Source organism: Pleurodeles waltl, chromosome 6 (genome assembly GCF_031143425.1).
Source record: "Pleurodeles waltl isolate 20211129_DDA chromosome 6, aPleWal1.hap1.20221129, whole genome shotgun sequence".
NCBI lineage: Eukaryota > Metazoa > Chordata > Amphibia > Caudata > Salamandridae > Pleurodeles > Pleurodeles waltl.
The window spans coordinates 1081861001-1081880481 of NC_090445.1; the positions used below are offsets into that span (position 1 = coordinate 1081861001).

Below are 19481 nucleotides of genomic sequence, written 5' to 3' on the forward strand. Positions count from 1 at the left end.
CCTGGCACCTAGGTAAGTCCCTTGTAACTGGTACCCCTGGTACCAAGGGCCCTGATGCCAGGGAAGGTCTCTAAGGGCTGCAGCATGTCTTATGACACCCTAGGGACCCCTCACTCAGCACAGACACACTGCTTGCCAGCTTGTGTGTGCTGATGGGGAGAAAATGACTAAGTCGACATGGCACTCCCCTCAGGGTGCCATGCCAACCTCCCACTGCCTGTGGCATAGGTAAGTCACCCCTCTAGTAGGCCTTACAGCCCTAAGGCAGGGTGCACTATACCACAGGTGAGGGCATATGTGCATGAGCACTATGCCCCTAGTGTCTAAGCAAAACCTTAGACATTGTAAGTGCAGGGTAGCCATAAGAGTATATGGGCTGGGAGTCTGTCAAAAACGAACTCCACAGCTCCATAATGGCTACACTGAATACTGGGAAGTTTAGTATCAAACTTCTCAGAATAATAAACCCACACTGATGCCAGTGTTGGATTTATTAAAAAAATGCACACAGAGGGCATCTTAGAGATACCCCCTGTATTTTACCCAATTGTTCAGTGCAGGACTGACTGGTCTGTGCCAGCCTGCTGCTGAGAGACGAGTGTCTGACCTCATGCGGTGAGAGCCTTTGTGCTCTCTGAGGACAGAAACAAAGCCTGCCCTGGGTGGAGGTGCTTCACACCTCCCCCCTGCAGGAACTGTAACACCTAGCAGTGAGCTTCAAAGGCTCAAGCTTCGTGTTACAATGCCCCAGGGCACTCCAGCTAGTGGAGATGCCCGCCTCCTGGACCCAGCCCCCACTTTTGGCGGCAAGTCCAGGAGAGATAATGAGAAAAACAAGGAGGAGTCACTGGCCAGTCAGGACAGCCCCTAAGGTGTCCTGAGCTGAGGTGACTGACTTTTAGAAATCCTCCATCTTGGAGAAGGAGGATTCCCCCAATAGGATTAGGGATGTGACCCCCTCCCCTTGGGAGGGGGCACAAAGAGGGTGTACCCACCCTCAGGGCTAGTAGCCATTGGCTACTAACCCCCCAGACCTAAACACGCCCTTAAATTTAGTATTTAAGGGCTTCCCTGAACCTAAAGATTTAGATTCCTGCAACTACAAGAAGAAGGACTGCCTAGCTGAAAACCCCTGCAGAGGAAGACCAGAAGACAACAACTGCCTTGGCTCCAGAAACTCACCGGCCTGTCTCCTGCCTTCCAAAGAACTCTGCTCCAGCGACGCCTTCCAAAGGGACCAGCGACCTCTGCATCCTCTGAGGACTGCCCTGCTTCGACGACAAGAAACTCCCGAGGACAGCGGACCTGCTCCAAAAAGACTGCAACTTTGTTTCAAGAAGCAGCTTTAAAGAACCCTGCAACTCCCCGCAAGAAGCGTGAGACTTGCAACACTGCACCCGGCGACCCCGACTCGGCTGGTGGAGAACCAACACCTCAGGGAGGACCCCCGGACTACTCTACGACTGAGTACCAAAACCTGTCCCCCCTGAGCCCCCACAGCGCCGCCTGCAGAGGGAATCCCGAGGCTTCCCCTGACCGCGACTCTCTGAAACCTAAGTCCCGACGCCTGGAAAAGACCCTGCACCCGCAGCCCCCAGGACCTGAAGGACCGGACTTTCACTGCAGACGTGACCCCCAGGAGTCCCTCTCCCTTGCCCAAGTGGAGGTTTCCCCGAGGAAGCCCCCCCTTGCCTGCCTGCAGCGCTGAAGAGATCCCTTGATCTCTCATTGACTTCCATTGCGAACCCGACGCTTGTTCTAACACTGCACCCGTCCACCCCCGCGCCGCTGAGGGTGAAATTTCTGTGTGGGCTTGTGTCCCCCCCGGTGCCCTACAAAACCCCCCTGGTCTGCCCTCCGAAGACGCAGGTACTTACCTGCTGGCAGACTGGAACCGGGGCACCCCCTTCTCTCGATTATAGCCTAGCGTTTTGGGCACCACTTTGAACTCTGCACCTGACCGGCCCTGAGCTGCTGGTGTGGTAACTCTGGGGTTGCTCTGAACCCCCAACGGTGGGCTACCTTGGACCAAGAACTGAACCCTGTAAGTGTCTTACTTACCTGGTAAAACTAACAAAAACTTACCTCCCCCAGGAACTGTGAAAATTGCACTAAGTGTCCACTTTTAAAGTAGCTATTTGTGAATAACTTGAAAAGTATACATGCAATTGAAATGATTCAAAGTTCCTAATGTACTTACCTGCAATACCTTTCAAACAAGATATTGCATGTTAAATTTGAACCTGTGGTTCTTAAAATAAACTAGGAAAAGATATTTTTCTATAACAAAACCTATTGGCTGGATTTGTCTCTGAGTGTGTGTACCTCATTTATTGTCTATGTGTATGTACAACAAATGCTTAACACTACTCCTTGGATAAGCCTACTGCTCGACCACACTACCACAAAATAGAGCATTAGTATTATCTCTTTTTACCACTATTTTACCTCTAAGGGGAACCCTTGGACTCTGTGCATGCTATTCCTTACTTTGAAATAGCACATACAGAGTCAACTTCCTACAGTATCAGAGAACAATTGTTCAGGTAAGTAGGTTTTTAAGATAGGAATTCTTTTCCCCTTTAAAAAGTGGACACAATGCAATTTCTGAGTTCTGCTAGGTTATCCTATGGGAGGAAAAATAAGTTATGAAAACGGGTAGAGTACAGCGACATACATGGCCAATCTCCTGGGGTTAAGGAGTGTAGTGGGCAAGGTTCAAGGCAGTAGCCACAGTACACCCTCAGCAGCATGGGGGCAGCCAGATGCAGAGTGCAAACAGTGCTGAGTGCCCAATGCATTCCCATGGAGATCAGCCACTGTAAAAAGAGACTGTAGGCTAGGGCTGGGCATCCCGTTTGGGTGAGCCACCGAGTGGGCTCAGGTCTTGTGATGCTTGGGACATAGGGACACAAGTGGTCCTCTTCTACTTGGTCTGGGGCATCGGGTGCAGATAGTTAGACAGTCAGGTGTTGGTCACTGGTGGCAGTTGCAGTGGAGGGGGGGCTCACACAACAGGCTGCAGGTGTGGACTGGGAAAGCAGTCCGGGTGTACCAACAGGTGAGCTCAAGACTCACCAGCCTGGGGGATGCAGAGACAACAGTGGTCCTCTTCTACTTGATCCGGCGCATCTGGGTGCAGAGGTGCAGTGGACCATTGGGATTGCAGTCACTGGAGGAAGTTGAGAGGAGCCTGTACAAAGAGGCAGCAGGTATTGTTGTGAAGGTCGCAGTGGGGAACCCACAATGGACTGTTTCTGGAGAGGATGTGTGTAAGGAAATGCCTCCTTGGCATGGTTGCCCCCTGACTTTTTGCCTTTGCTGATGCTATGTTTACAATTGAAAGTGTGCTGAGGCCTGCTAACCAGGCCCCAGCACCAGTGTTCTTTCCCTAACCTGTACTTTTGTATCCACAATTGGCAGACCCTGGCATCCAGATAAGACCCTTGTAACTGGTACTTCTAGTACCCAGGGCCCTGATGCCAAGGAAGGTCTCTAAGGGCTGCAGCATGTCTTATGCCACCCTGGAGACCTCTCACTCAGCACAGACACACTGCTTGCCAGCTTGTGTGTGCTAGTGAGAACAAAACGAGTAAGTCGACATGGCACTCCCCTCAGGGTGCCATGCCAGCCTCTCACTGCCTATGCAAGTATAGGTCAGTCACCCCTCTAGCAGGCCTTACAGCCCTAAGGCAGGGTGCACTATACCATAGGTGAGGGTACCAGTGCATGAGCATGGTACCCCTACAGTGTCTAAACAAAACCTTAGACATTGTAAGTGCAGGGTAGCCATAAGAGTATATGGTCTGGGAGTCTGTCAAACACGAACTCCACAGCACCATAATGGCTACACTGAAAACTGGGAAGTTTGGTATCAAACTTCTCAGCACAATAAATGCACACTGATGCCAGTGTACATTTTATTGCAAAATACACCCCAGTGGGCACCTTAGAGGTGCCCCCTGAAACTTAACCGACTGTCTGTGTAGGCTGACTAGTTCCAGCAGCCTGCCACACTAGAGACATGTTGCTGGCCTCATGGGGAGAGTGCCTTTGTCACTCTGAGGCCAGTAACAAAGCCTGCACTGGGTGGAGATGCTAACACCTCCCCCAGGCAGGAGCTGTAACACCTGGCGGTGAGCCTCAAAGGCTCACCCCTTTGTCACAGCCCAGCAGGGCACTCCAGCTTAGTGGAGTTGCCCGCCCCCTCCGGCCACGGCCCCCACTTTTGGCGGCAAGGCTGGAGGGAACAAAGAAAGCAACAAGGAGGAGTCACTGGCCAGTCAGGACAGCCCCTGAGGTGTCCTGAGCTGAGGTGACTAACTTTTAGAAATCCTCCATCTTGCAGATGGAGGATTCCCCCAATAGGGTTAGGATTGTGACCCCCTCCCCTTGGGAGGAGGCACAAAGAGGGTGTACCCACCCTCAGGGCTAGTAGCCATTGGCTACTAACCCCCCAGACCTAAACACGCCCTTAAATTTAGTATTTAAGGGCTACCCTGGACCCTAGAAAATTAGATTCCTGCAACAACAAGAAGAAGGACTGCCTAGCTGAAAACCCCTGCAGAGGAAGACCAGAAGACAACAACTGCCTTGGCTCCAGAAACTCACCGGCCTGTCTCCTGCCTTCCAAAGAACTCTGCTCCAGCGACGCCTTCCAAAGGGACCAGCGGCCTCTGAATCCTCTGAGGACTGCCCTGCTTCGACGACGACAAGAAACTCCCGAGGACAGCGGACCTGCTCCAAAAAGACTGCAACTTTGTTTCAAGAAGCAGCTTTAAAGAACCCTGCAACTCCCCGCAAGAAGCGTGAGACTTGCAACACTGCACCCGGTGACCCCGACTCGGCTGGTGGAGAACCAACACCTCAGGGAGGACCCCCGGACTACTCTACGACTGTGAGTACCAAAACCTGTCCCCCCTGAGCCCCCACAGCGCCGCCTGCAGAGGGAATCCCGAGGCTTCCCCTGACCGCGACTCTCTGAAACCTAAGTCCCGACGCCTGGAAAAGACCCTGCACCCGCAGCCCCCAGGACCTGAAGGACCGGACTTTCACTGCAGAAGTGACCCCCAGGAGTCCCTCTCCCTTGCCCAAGTGGAGGTTTCCCCGAGGAAGCCCCCCCTTGCCTGCCTGCAGCGCTGAAGAGATCCCTAGATCTCTCATTGACTTACATTGCGAACCCGACGCTTGTTCTAACACTGCACCCGGCCGCCCCCGCGCCGCTGAGGGTGAAATTTCTGAGTGGGCTTGTGTCCCCCCCGGTGCCCTACAAAACCCCCCTGGTCTGCCCTCCGAAGACGCGGGTACTTACCTGCAAGCAGACCGGAACCGGGGCACCCCCTTCTCTCCATTGAAGCCTATGCGTTTTGGGCACCACTTTGAACTCTGCACCTGACCGGCCCTGAGCTGCTGGTGTGGTAACTTTGGGGTTGCTCTGAACCCCCAACGGTGGGCTACCTTGGACCAAGAACTGAACCCTGTAAGTGTCTTACTTACCTGGTAAAACTAACAAAAACTTACCTCCCCCAGGAACTGTGAAAATTGCACTAAGTGTCCACTTTTGAAATAGCTATTTGTGAATAACTTGAAAGGTATACATGCAATTGAAATGATTCAAAGTTCCTAATGTACTTACCTGCAATACCTTTCAAACAAGATATTACATGTTAAATTTGAACCTGTGGTTCTTAAAATAAACTAAGAAAAGATATTTTTCTATAACAAAACCTATTGGCTGGATTTGTCTCTGAGTGTGTGTACCTCATTTATTGTCTATGTGTATGTACAACAAATGCTTAACACTACTCCTTGGATAAGCCTACTGCTCGACCACACTACCACAAAATAGAGCATTAGTATTATCTATTTTTACCACTATTTTACCTCTAAGGGGAACCCTTGGACTCTGTGCATGCTATTCCTTACTTTGAAATAGCACATACAGAGCCAACTTCCTACAATGTGGGACCAGGTTGGCACAGCTGGACCACTTCAAAACAGGCTGGGACGCAGGGGTGCTGTCAGGCAACGGTTTTGACAGTCCGAAGTCCTCTTCTTGAGTGCCTGCAAGGATGCAGGGGAGCAGCTCCACTACTCCACAGGAGCTTCTTGTGCTGGGGTGAAGGTTGGCAGTCTTCCCCAGCTTTTGGAAGTTTCAGCAGCTGGAGGACAAGCAGTCTTTCGCAAAAGTTGAAGTCCGCAGGCTGGCAAAGTTGGAGCAGAGACCGTTGCAGATCTAAAGTTCTTGTTTTATGCATCTCTGGAGTGTACTTCAGGTCAGCTGAGGTCTGCCACTCTGGTGCCAGGGGCTCCCCTAAAAACTGAATTTAGGGCCATTAGGTGTGTGTGTGTAGGGTAGCAGCTGATGGGCTACTGACCCTCAGGGTCACTTCCCTATAAGGCCATTCCCTGAGGGAAGTGGGCATAACCTTGTCCCAGAATACATATGTATGCCAATTCAAGATGGCTACCTCTGAAAAATTGTCAACCTCACATCAGCACACCTTAGGAGTGGTACTAGTCTGGAGGTGGCACATCTGACTAGCTAATTTTCCTGCCAGTCCATATGCCAAATGAGCTCTGGACAAGGAGATCGCTTCCTCTCCTGTGAGGGGAGCCAGATTCACATTTCAAAGGCAGCAGCCATTTGAGACTTGCCCTCTGAAAAAGGCTAATCAGCAGGTCATCCTGTGGGAGGGGATGTTACAACCTCTTCCCAGACAGGATTTTATTTCTGGACCACATGATAGCAGGAGGCTCTCACCCTAGAGGACCAGAAGAGTGCCTAGGGTGGCAGGCTTTCAGCGGCACCTCTAAAGTGCCCTCTGGATGCATGTATTGGTAAATCCAACACTGGCATCAGTGAGGTTCCACCAATATGAGATATTTGATGCCAAACATCCCTATCTTCAGTGAAGCATCATGTAACTGGTGAACCCATATTGACCAGTGTCCAGCCGGTTAATAATGGCTTTCCTTGTCACTTACTATGTCCGAGAACTGACAAAGCAGGCACATATTGCAGATGTGGCCTCACATGCAATATAATGCACCCTGCCTTAGGGTTGCAAGGCCTGCTAGAGGAGTGAATTGCATAAATATAATACAGTGTTATGGGACATGGCACACAGGCTCTGTGCTATGTTGTCTTCAAGACTGCCAGCCTGCAATGGCAGCCCGTCATGTGCTTGGTGAAGGGTCCCTCAGGGTGGTACAGTTCGTGCTGGAGCTCTTGGGGGCCCCTCTTGGTACCCCAGGCACTAGGTACCAGCGGTACCATTATTACCATTTACTTGGGACATAAAGAGGGCGCTAAAGGTTTTGCCAATTGGGGAAACAACTGCAGTTTTGGGAAGGAGATCTGGTACTGGGGACCCGGTTATGAGGAACCCAGGGCACTTTCAGTCAAAATCACATCAGATACAAGGCAAAACGTTGGGAGAAGCCATGTCAAAAAGAGGCACTTTCCTACAGCCTTCATAAAAACTCATAGGACCGATGTAACTCTAAACAGCAGTACAGTAAATTGAAAGTGGTCCAAACCCATCACAAAGTGGACACACTACCTGTGGGGCTACAGGACCTGCACATAGAAGTGTGCGTCCTACAGGGCCAGGGGCTGCGCATCCAATCCTCTACATCCATTTTATACAGAACCTGGGGAAGTGTCATCATTTTCAAATTCTTTTTGAGGAAAGAACTGAAGAACCTGGGGTCCAGAATCCGTCTCAGTCCCTTTTCAGTCCCTCATCCTACCCGGAAAACAAAGTAATGGAAAAAACAGCCCAGCCCTATTTCTGCGTCCCATACCAGTTCAATTGCACCTTTGAAACACAATATCACATCCCCAACAGATCCCTAGGACTACAATGCTGCTGCTCAGAGCAAAATGGGGGTTGGGTGTGTGGGCACCTAAAAATAAAAGGGCATAACCAATTTAAATAATCTTAAGATCCCAGTGGTCTGATATAATAACACCAAGGCTGGCAATGTTGGTTTCTGCCACCTACCAGTGTCAACAGGACTAGAAGGCCAACTAAAGGCGTTTGGCAGCAGTGCCTGCCAAACAGGACGACTGGGAGTACTGTTGCTGCCTGTGACCTGGTCCTTTGGAACCTTCTCTACTCCTGCCACAACAGTCGTTGCAGGTTGGTGTATAGAATAAGAGGGTAGTCTCTGGCAGTAAGAGACCCAGGAGATATCTTCCGAAATTACAGGGCATGGCACTGGCAGAACAGAAAGTCACCCCAGAAAAGGCTGTAGCTCAACTGTCTTTAAATTTCTGTAAGGGTGCATCCGACGTCTTGCCTAAGAGTCTAACTCCACCAAAGGTTCTCTGTTAGGGCCTGGACATCCCCTGAGAATTCAATGGAATGCATTCAGGCTTTAGGTCATCAAATAAAGACTTTGGTGCCTACGGCAAAGGCGACAGAATCTGTAGCGTCCAGTACAGAGCACTGAACATATTTCACAGCAATCTGATTATGTATTGTCTGATGGAATGCACTGTGCATGCCCTCTGGCAATATTGGGAATACATTGTGTGCCATGTCCTAAAGGGCATGTGTTTGTAAAAGCACAAGACCCAAAATTCATTCATGAAATTTAATGCCAAACTGGCGAAAGAAATGCTTTTTGGCCAGTTACATTTCTTCTTTTTGACTGTTCAGTGGAGAGGTAGGCAAGGAATTCAGGATTATCTTTCTTGTGGAGGCCTGCATTACCAGGCTTTCTGGTGCTGAATGTTGCATCAAAAGTTTTTAATCACCTGGACCTGGCTTGTGACGCCTTACAACAGAACGACTTCGAAGTGGAAAGGGGAGGAATGACACCGCACTGTCAAAGTTAAGAATTTGAGAATTCAGTGGGAGAAAAAAGAAAAACAGACAGTTTGTGACCAGTGTCTTCAGACACGGATGTAGAAAAGGTGGTGCCCTATTGGCTGCACCATGTTGGCCCATCCAGGGTTACATTAGAGGTCGACAGTGCGACCAGTAGACATCCAGGAGCTATTGCAATAGTTTCTAGATCCTTATACTAAGTGCCAGAGGCACCTAAAGAAAGATCCAGAATGCAGTTCATTTTACATAACATTTGTTTTGGATGATATACTACAATTTATTATTCCAAAACTTATTTGGTTTTGGGTTTATAATTAGATTTATAGAATCAAGAAGTTAGAAGAGAAAACATCAAGAACTTAAACATCTACAATCCTAACACACGATGATACCAATAATACATTTAATCAAACACCACAACAGCCACTAAACAGCCAACACATGTTTCATGATGACTGTCACTTTTTCAAGGTTTTTCTTAAAAGGTTAGGAAATTTGTGAGGCGAAAAGACAAGATGAAAGTGTTAGAAAGAAATCTGGTATTTGTTAGTGCCTCTCCAGGATACGTTAGAAGGGAAACGCTTTATTACATCCTCTCCATTAAGCAGAAAATCTGACTGGAAATCCAAAAGAAATGTCTAAGGGGAGGCAGTTAAAATCAGAGCATCATTCTGACCTGTTGTATATATCTTATTGTTACAAAGCCTAGTCTGTTTTTTATTGTCATAAATTGCAGTATATCACTCAAAATAAAATATGTAAAAATAAGGAACTCCATTCTGGATCTATTTTAGGTGTCCCTTACCACATTTATTTTAAAATCTGTTGTTGATATAAGAGTACCTTTCAGCTTACTACCCCTTTGCGCTGGACTATATATAACCTTATAATTACCTCTTTCTTTGTACTGGAAACTGTTACATTACTAGATCTAGTATCCTGCATAGGGTTAACAAGGTCACATTGTGAGGAATCTACAGGTAAAACTATTCATAATGAAGATGTAGAATCAATTCACTAATGGATATGCTAGATCCCACTCCCTAAATCAGTGCACTGCTCCAAGAATATGGTTCAATTAATTACATCAGCATCATGCTGCAACAAGGGCACAGACGACAACTGTACACAATAGAGTGCAATTTTTTACAATTAAGATATACAAATTCAAGAAAGTGTACCCTTAGGAAACTTAATTTACTTTGTTCTTCTAAAACCAGAAACTGGATAGCTCCCATGAAGACAGTACTTAACCATAGAACCCCCCCATTCCCTTTACAGACAAGCAACCCAGGACCAATTAACTCTGAAGACATCCCGTAATCAAACGCAATTTACGTTGGCTATTTTCTAAACCCCCACCAACACGCTCACTTGCCACAAAACATTACCCTGGCTGCTGTCCTCTTCTGTGCTGCTGAAGTCATCCTCATAGTAAGTGTTTGAGTCAGTAGAGGCACTAGCATCGCTACTAACAGAGCCCTTCCTCTGCCGTTGAAGAATGCATGCCTGAAGAAAAACAGAATGTCACTGCAGCAAAAAGTGTCTATCAAAAGGATGCTTTCCATTCAGTGGCATTACCTTCCCCACAACCAAGTTAAGATAAATCAGAAGAGAAAAATTAAGTAGATTAACAATCTTTTGCATGTATTCTACTGTCAACATCACATCTTCCTGGCACTTGATGCTAGAAAAGGAAAAGATGCTTACCTGTAATCCTAGTTCAGGATTTTGTCCAATTAAATCATATGTACTTCAATTGCCCCACGCACCTGTGAATTCCCGTAGCATGTGCTAAAATAAAACTATATACTTTTTTCTACAAAAAACAATTATTTTAAAATCAAAACAAATCTGACAGCATATTAGAGGCTATTTTGGCCAATTTTTGTTTCCTTTAAAAAAAATTTTTTTTAAAAAAATAGTATCATCTTAAGGCAAAAAAAAAATTGAACAAGCACTAGTGACAACTAATGTTCAAACCTTTTTTAATAGATAAGTTAAAGAAGGACAATATAGTTATACAGTTCTAAAAAGGCTGATAAACAGTCAGCGCTCCTTTAATGTAGCATGTTCACGGGCACATCGTCACTCCCTGCCAGTGACTGTTGTACCAGTTCTTTCGAGAGTTAGCATTCTATACTTACATTTGAAACGCGCCAAGATCATTGGGATGGAGTGGAAGAAATTGGAAAAACATACGGTAAGAGAAACAGCCCAATTAATGTGAAAATTACAGACAACCCTGAGACAAACTTGTGTGTGCTTCCATGTCAGAGAAACTTATCTTTATGGAAATGTGTGTAGTGGCAACTTCAATTAACCTGTGTGAAAATATGATTGCTATTAAAAGAATATGTAGGAAACAGACCCTTTTTGACACTGTGACCACTTTATGCCACGTATATGACGCAATTTTGGCTGACAGTGCACTGGGTCCCTGCTATCCAGGTCCCCAGTGCCAGATCTTTCCCTACAACTGTACAATTGTTCCCCGACTAGCAATATCTTTCGCCCTCTGTAAGTCCCTAGCAAATGGTACCGCAGGTACCTAGGGCATGGGTACCAAAGAGGATCCCAAAGGGCTGCAGCATGTATTCTGCCACCCTCAGGTACCCCTCATCTAACTCACGCAGACTGTTTTGGTGCAGCTAAAAATGAAAACAGAATCTGTCACACAGCCTGTGTGCCATGCCCACTGACACTGCATGCAATAAATGCAAGTAACCCCTACAGTAGCCCTTCCAGCCCTAAGGCAGGGAGAATTATATTACGTGTGGACATATCTGCCAGAGCAGATAGGACTTGCTACGTCTGTCAATTCTTAGACATAGTGGGAGATCAGGGAAGCCATTTTAAGTACTTGTGCTGGACACTGGTCAATACAAGTTCCTCAACTACATGATAACTTCACTTAAACCAAGGTTGTTTGATATCAAACGTATCGTATTAATAAACCCTCACTGATTCCAGTGATGGATTTATTAATACATGCACTCTAGAGGGTGCCATAGAGGTACCCCCCTGAAAAACCTACCAGCTGCTGGTGTCCTGGCAGACTAGTTTAGCCAATCTGCCACGAAAAGACATGTTTCTGCCTCCACTCTTAGGGAATCAGGAAGAAAACAAGTTACTTACCTGTAACTACAGTTATCCAGTATTGGTATCTTTCATAAATTCATATGCTTGAATCATCTCCGAAGTGGGAGTCCCACGGTAAAAAAAAAAGCAATAATTAACAAATCATTTTTCTCCCCCCCCCAGGCTATAATGGAAATACCAGCCACTCATATAGCCTATCCAAGTCCTTTTGTGAAAAGGACCCAAACCTGTCTGCTGGCCAATCAGACACCCTCTAGAACACTCTGCAGAGAAGCTCCTTACCTCAGATTTTCCAGCACGAGAGTGAAAAGATTATAACCTGAGAGGAAATGCGACAGTCTACGGGGAGGAGGGTGGGTCGCATGTGAATTTATGAAAGATACCAATACTGGATAATGAAAATGTCACTTACCCAGTGTACATCTGTTCGTGGCATTAGTCGCTGCAGATTCACATGTTGAGCACAGTCCGCTGCCTGGTGTTGGGCTCGGAGTATTACAAGTTGTTTTTCTTCGAAGAAGTCTTTTTTGGTCACGGGACCGAAGGACTCCTCCCTCTTCGGCTCCATTGCGCATGGGCGTCGACTCCATGTTAGATTGTTTTCCCCGCAGAGGGTGAGGCTGGAGTTGTTTGCTATAAATAGTGCCCATGCAATGGAGTGAATACGTATGTACATAAAAAGTTTATAATAATTATTTACAAATGTACAAATGTTTAAGATTTAAGATTTACTTCTAAACGGCTACAGGCTTCCCGGGGAGGCGGGAGGGAACATGTGAATCTGCAGCGACTAATGCCACGAACAGATGTACACTGGGTAAGTGACATTTTCAGTTCGATGGCATATGTTGCTGCAGATACACATGTTGAGCATAGACTATAAAGCAGTTACCTCCCCTAAAAGTGGTGGTTTAGCCTGTAGGAGTTGAAGTAGTTTGGAATAATGTTCTTAGTACAGCTTGGCCCACTGTAGCTTGTTGTGCATTTAGTACATCTACACAGTAGTGTTTAGTAAATGTATGAGGCGTAGACCAGGTTGCAGCCTTACATATTTCGCTCATAGGAATGTTTCCTAGAAAGGCCACTGTAGCACCTTTCTTTCTGGTTGAGTGTGCCTTTGGTGTAATAGGCAATTCTCTCTTTGCTTTAAGATAGCATGTTTGAATACATCTGACTATCCATCTAGCAATGCCTTGTTTAGAGATTGGATTTCCTATGTGTGGTTTTTGAAAAGCTATGAACAGTTGTTTTGTTTTCCTGATTAACTTTGTTCTGTCAATGTAGTACATTAGTGCTCTTTTGATGTCTAATGTATGTAGTGCCCTTTCAGCCACGGAGTCTGGCTGTGGGAAGAACACTGGTAATTCTACTGTTTGATTTAAATGGAATGGTGAGATTACTTTTGGTAGAAATTTTGGATTTGTTCATAGAACTATTTTATTTTTGTGTATTTGAATAAATGGTTCTTGTATGGTAAATGCCTGTATTTCACTTACTCTTCTGAGGGATGTGATTGCAATGAGAAATGCGACTTTCCACGTTAAATATTGCATTTCACAGGAATGCATGGGTTCAAAAGGTGGACCCATGAGTCTTGTTAAGACGATGTTAAGGTTCCATGAAGGAACTGGTGGTGTTCTTGGTGGTATAATTCTTTTTAGCCCTTCCATGAATGCTTTAATAACTGGTATTTTAAATAGAGACGATGAATGAGTAGTTTGTAGGTAAGCAGATATTGCTGCGAGGTGTATTTTTATAGATGAAAAAGCGAGGGTTGCTTTTTGCAAATGTAGTAAGTATCCCACTATGTCCTTTGTAGAGGCATGCAATGGTTGGATTTGATTGGTATGGCAGTAGCAAACAAATCTTTTCCACTTAGATGCATAGCAGTGTCTAGTGGAAGCTTTTCTAGCTTGTTTTATGACCTCCATACATTCTTGTGTGAGGTCTAAGTGTCCGAATTCTAGGATTTCAGGAGCCAAATTGTTAGATTCAATGATGCTGGGTTTGGATGCCTGATCTGTTGTTTGTGTTGTGTTGTGTTAACAGATCTGGTCTGTTGGGTAGTTTGACATGCGGTACTAGTGAAAGGTCTAGTAGAGTTGTATACCAAGGTTGTCTTGCCCATGTGGGTGCTATCAGTATGAGTTTGAGTTGGTTTTGACTCAATTTGTTTACTAGATATGGAAGGAGAGGGAGAGGGGGGGAAAAGCGTATGCAAATATCCCTGACCAACTCATCCATAGAGCATTGCCTTGTGATTCGCGGTGTGGGTACCTGGATGCGAAGTTTTGGCATTTTGCGTTTTGTTTTGTTGCGAACAAATCTATCTGGGGTGTTCCCCAAATTTGAAAGTAATTGTTCAGAACTTGGGGGTGAATTTCCCATTCGTGGACTTGTTGGTGATCTCGCGAAAGGTTGTCTGCTAGTTGGTTTTGGATCCCTGGAATAAATTGTGCTATTAGGCGAATGTGGTTGTGAATCGCCCACTGCCATATTTTTTGTGTTAGGAGACACAATTGTGTTGAGTGTGTTCCTCCTTGTTTGTTTAAATAATACATTGTTGTCATGTTGTCTGTTTTGACAAGAATGTATTTGTGTGTTATTATGGGTTGAAAGGCTTTTAACGCTAGAAATACTGCTAACAGTTCTAGGTAATTTATATGAAATTTTGTATGGTGTACGTCCCATTGTCCTTGAATGCTGTGGTGATTGAGGTGTGCTCCCCACCCTGTCATGGAAGCATCTGTTGTTATAACGTATTGAGGCACTGGGTCCTGAAATGTCCGCCCTTTGTTTAAATTGTTGCTGTTCCACCATAGAAGCGAGAGGTATGTTTGGCGGTCTACCAACACCAGATCTAGAAGTTGACCCTGTGCTTGTGACCATTGTGATGCTAGGCACTGTTGTAAGGGTCGCATGTGTAGTCTTGCGTTTGGGACAATGGCTATGCATGATGACATCATGCCTAGAAGTTTTAGCACAAATTTTGCTTGTATCTTTTGGTTTGGAAACATAGCACTTATTACCTTGTAGAATGCTTGAACTCTTTGTGGACTTGGAGTGGCAATTCCTTTTGATGTGTTGATGGTTGCCCCTAGATATTGTTGTGTCTGACACGGTTCGAGGTGTGACTTTGTATAGTTGATGGAGAAACCCAGTTTGTGAAGGGTTTGTATGACATATGTGGTGTTGTTTGTGCACTTTCTTACTGTGTTGGTCTTGATTAGCCAATCGTCTAGGTAAGGAAACACATGTATTTGTTGTCTCCTGATATGTGCTGCTACTACTGCTAGACATTTTGTGAATACTCTTGGTGCAGTTGTTATTCCGAATGGCAACACCTTGAATTGGTAATGTATTCCTTTGAATACGAACCTTAGGTACTTTCTGTGAGAAGGATGTATCGGTATATGAAAGTACGCATCTTTTAGGTCTAATGTGGTCATGTAATCTTGCTGTTTGAGCAGTGGAATGATGTCTTGTAGTGTGACCATGTGAAAGTGGTCCGATATGATGTAGGTATTTAGTGTCCTGAGATCTAATATTGGTCTTAATGTTTTGTCTTTTTTTGGAATTAGAAAGTACAGGGAGTAAACTCCTGTGTTTTTTTGTTGTACTGGTACTAATTCTATTGCATCCTTTTGCAGTAGTGCTTGAACTTCTAGTCCTAAAAGTTCTAAATGTTGTAGTGACATTTTGCGTGTTTTTGGAGGGATGTTTGGTGGGAATTTGTGGAATTCTATGCAATAGCCATGTTGGATTATTGCTAGTACCCAATTGTCTGTTGTAATCTGCTGCCAAGATTGGTAGAATTGGCTTAGTCTTCCCCCCACTGGTGTTGAGTGAAGGGGTTGTGTGACTTGAAAGTCACTGTTTAGGTGGAGGTGTTTTTGGAGTTTGGAATTTTCCCCTACTCCTTGGGAATTGACCCCCTCTATATCCCCTGAAACCTCCCCTTTGGAATGAACCCTGATAGGGTGTGGTTCTTGTTTGTTGGCTGGTGGTGTCTGTGGGTTGGCCACGAAACCCCCCTCTAAATGGAGTTTTTCTAAAAGAGCCTCTGCTCTGCGGGGAGTAGAGTGCGCCCATGGCTTTGGCCGTGTCTGTGTCCTTTTTAAGTTTTTCAATGGCTGTGTCCACTTCAAGGCCAAAAAGTTGTTTTTCGTTGAAGGGCATATTAAGGACAGCCTGCTGGATTTCAGGTTTGAACCCTGAAGTGCGGAGCCATGCGTGTCTCCTTATGGTGACAGCAGTGTTGACTGTTCTTGCTGCAGTATCGGCTGCGTCCATTGAAGAGCGGATTTGATTGTTCGAGATCGTTTGTCCCTCTTCAACTATTTGCTGCGCCCTTTTTTGGTATTCCTGGGGAAGATGGTCTATGAGAAGTTGCATCTCATCCCAGTGTGCGCGGTCATATCGGGCTAGCAGCGCTTGAGAATTTGCGATGCGCCATTGGTTGGCTGCCTGTGATGCGACTCTTTTTCATGCCGCATCAAATTTTCTGCTTTCTTTGTCCGGAGGTGGGGCGTCGCCAGATGTATGGGAATTTGCTCTTTTGCGAGCTGCCCCTACTACTACGGAGTCAGGTGGTAACTGCGAAGTAATAAACACTGGGTCTGTGGGTGGTGGTTTATATTTCTTATCCACCCTTGGGGTGATGGCTCTTGATTTTACGGGCTCTTCAAAAATTTGTTTTGCGTGCCGTAACATCCCTGGTAGCATTGGGAGACATTGATATTGGCTATGTGTAGCCGAGAGGGTGTTAAATAAAAAATCATCCTCTATAGGATCGGAATGCAGTTGGACATTGTGGAATTCTGCTGCCCTAGCCACCAGTTGCGAGTATGAGGTACTGTCCTCTGGCGGTGACGGCTTTGTGGGGTATGAATCGGGATCATTGTCCGGCACTGGGGTGTTGAATAAGTCCCAAGCGTCTTGATCCTGATTAACTTGACTTATAGTAGTTTGCGCTGGTGAGTGCATTTGTGGCGGAGTTTGTGCCGGCGATGCCTGTTGTGGTGGAGAGGGCGGAGGCGTGACTTTTTTAACCACTTTGGCTTGTGGTTGTGCGTCATCCTTGAGAAATCCGATCCTTCTTTTTCTCATTATTGGGGGAAGGGTTGATATCTTCCCTGTGTCTTGTTGGATGTACAGTCTCTTTTGTGTGTAGTCTGATTCTACACTTTGGAGCTCTTGTCCAAATCTGTGCATCTGGCCACTTATTCCTTGTTCCTCTGTGTAGGAAGGAGGTGTGGAACTTTTCGGCGCCGAGAGAGAATCTTTTTTCGGCTTCGGTACCGACTGAATTTTTGTGGCTTTTGGCAGTGTGTCTCGGTGCCGATGTTTTTCGGTGCCGGCATCTTGTTTTTGCTTCTCGGAGCCGCTATCTCGGCTCCGAGGTTGCTCCATGGCGGTCCCTCGACCGGAGTCGGGTGTCTTCGCTATGGGCGTGCCCTTTTTCGGCGCCTTCGACGGGTCGCCGGTTTTATGGGTCGAGCCATGGCCTGTTGGCAGTGGCGTCCCCTGGGCTTTTGTTTTTTCGATGGTCTTTATTTTCGACGTCTTACTCACTGTTTGTTGTTGTTGTTCGACGTCAGAGTCTCCGGATTCTGAGTCCGGAACCGAGAATGTTTCCTCTTCGTCGTCGAAACGTTGTTTTGTCGGCGTAGACGCCATTTGTAGACGCCTGGCTCTTCGGTCCCGGAGTGTTTTTCTGGACCGGAAGGCTCGACAGGCCTCACAGGTATCCTCCTTGTGCTCGGGGGACAAGCACAAGTTACAGACCAAGTGCTGATCTGTATAAGGATACTTACTGTGACATTTTGGGCAGAAACGGAACGGGGTCCGTTCCATCGGCTTCGGCGTCACACGCGGTAGGGCCGACCAGGCCCCGATGGGGGATCGAAGCTACCCCAAAGTCTTCCGATGATCGGTGTCGATGTACCTAACTATCCCGATACCGAACGGAACAATACCGACGCTGTCTTCCGAGATTCTGACTAACTTTCCGAACCGAAACACGGAGCGAAAAGGAACACGTCCGAACCCGACAGCGGAAAAAAACAATCTAACATGGAGTCGACGCCCATGCGCAATGGAGCCGAAGAGGGAGGAGTCCTTCGGTCCCGTGACCAAAAAAGACTTCTTCGAAGAAAAACAACTTGTAATACTCCGAGCCCAACACCAGGCAGCGGACTGTGCTCAACATGTGTATCTGCAGCAACATATGCCATCGAACCTGTAGTTACAGGTAAGTAACTTGTTTTCTTATCAAGTATTGGATCTTTCATAAATTCACATGCTTGAATCTGAATAGCAAGCAGTACTGTTGATAAACATACTCGCAGTGGATGGAGGGTTCTAGCATAAAAAATCCTTTACAACCTGTATCGAATAGCTAGCTCATAAATCTTGTATTATGAACTTCAAACAAATATACATAGATCTATGTACATATACATACACACACATATATGTGTGTGTATATGTACATATACACACACACATATATATACATCTATACATATATATACACACATCTATACATATATACATACATATATATACATATAACTACATACATACATACATAAAAGCATGTCAAAGTATACTACATAGCAATTATGGACTATTTGCATATCAAACAGTTTCCACACAACTAAGGAAAGGTCTCACCTTAATGAAAGATGACGTAGAACAGCCTATCCAACTAGAGAGTCAGTTCTCTGCTAGGACTCCAAACAATAGTGCTGCGTAAAGGAGTGCGTTGTCTTCCATGTCGCAGCTTGGCATATCTTATCCAGGGCAATACCCTGAAACAAAGCAGCTGATGTGGAGACTGCTCTCGAGGAGTAGGCTCTCGGGCACCTAGTCAACGGTTTTCCTGCTTTGGTGTGACAGAACTGAATTGTAGAGGAAATCCACCGGGCTATAGTGGCCTTTGTGCCCCCTGTTCCTTGTCGTCCAAGAGAATAAGATACCAAGAGCTGATCTGATTTCCTGATTTGTTTGGTACTTTGAAGGTAAAATTTGAGGCATCCTTTGATGTCCAAAGAATACAGAGTTTTTTTCTGCAATTGTAGTTGGATTTGGAAAAAAGGTTCGTAGTATCACAGGCTCACTGAGATGAAATGAAGATGGCACCTTGGGAATGTATCTGGGGTTGGTCCTGAGCATAATGAAGTCATCCGAAAAAAACAGAAAAGGTTCTTTAGTAGTAAAAGCCTGTATATCACTGACTCTTCTGGTGGAAGTGAGAGCCAGCAGGGTTGCCACCTTCCATGTGATGTACTTGAGTTCCGCCCTGTGAATAGGTTCAAAAGGAGCTTTCATGAGCTGGGACAGGACTATATTGAGATGCCACTCTGACAGAGGTAGACGCACCGGAGGGAAAGTACGGAAGAGGCCTTTCATGAACTGCTTAATGATTCTGGATGAGCCAATTGAGGGCATCTCAGCGGAGCACCTCCAAGAGGTTATAGCTGCTAGGTGAATCTTGACGAATGCATGGCAAAGACCAGCCCTTGAGAGTGTGAG

General features: G+C 46.1%; 1 protein-coding gene across 17 annotated transcripts in view; it reads right to left on the minus strand.

Moving 5' to 3' along the window:
* The window catches only part of UBR4 (ubiquitin protein ligase E3 component n-recognin 4), a 1862787-nt gene that overhangs the window by 1664443 nt on the left and 178863 nt on the right, over positions 1 to 19481 (minus strand). For all 17 annotated transcript variants that reach the window (XM_069240131.1, XM_069240143.1, XM_069240141.1 and 14 more), the window contains exon 14: positions 10232 to 10349. In XM_069240131.1, the coding sequence (XP_069096232.1) occupies positions 10232 to 10349 (118 nt within the window). The remainder of the gene's footprint in view (positions 1 to 10231; positions 10350 to 19481) is intronic.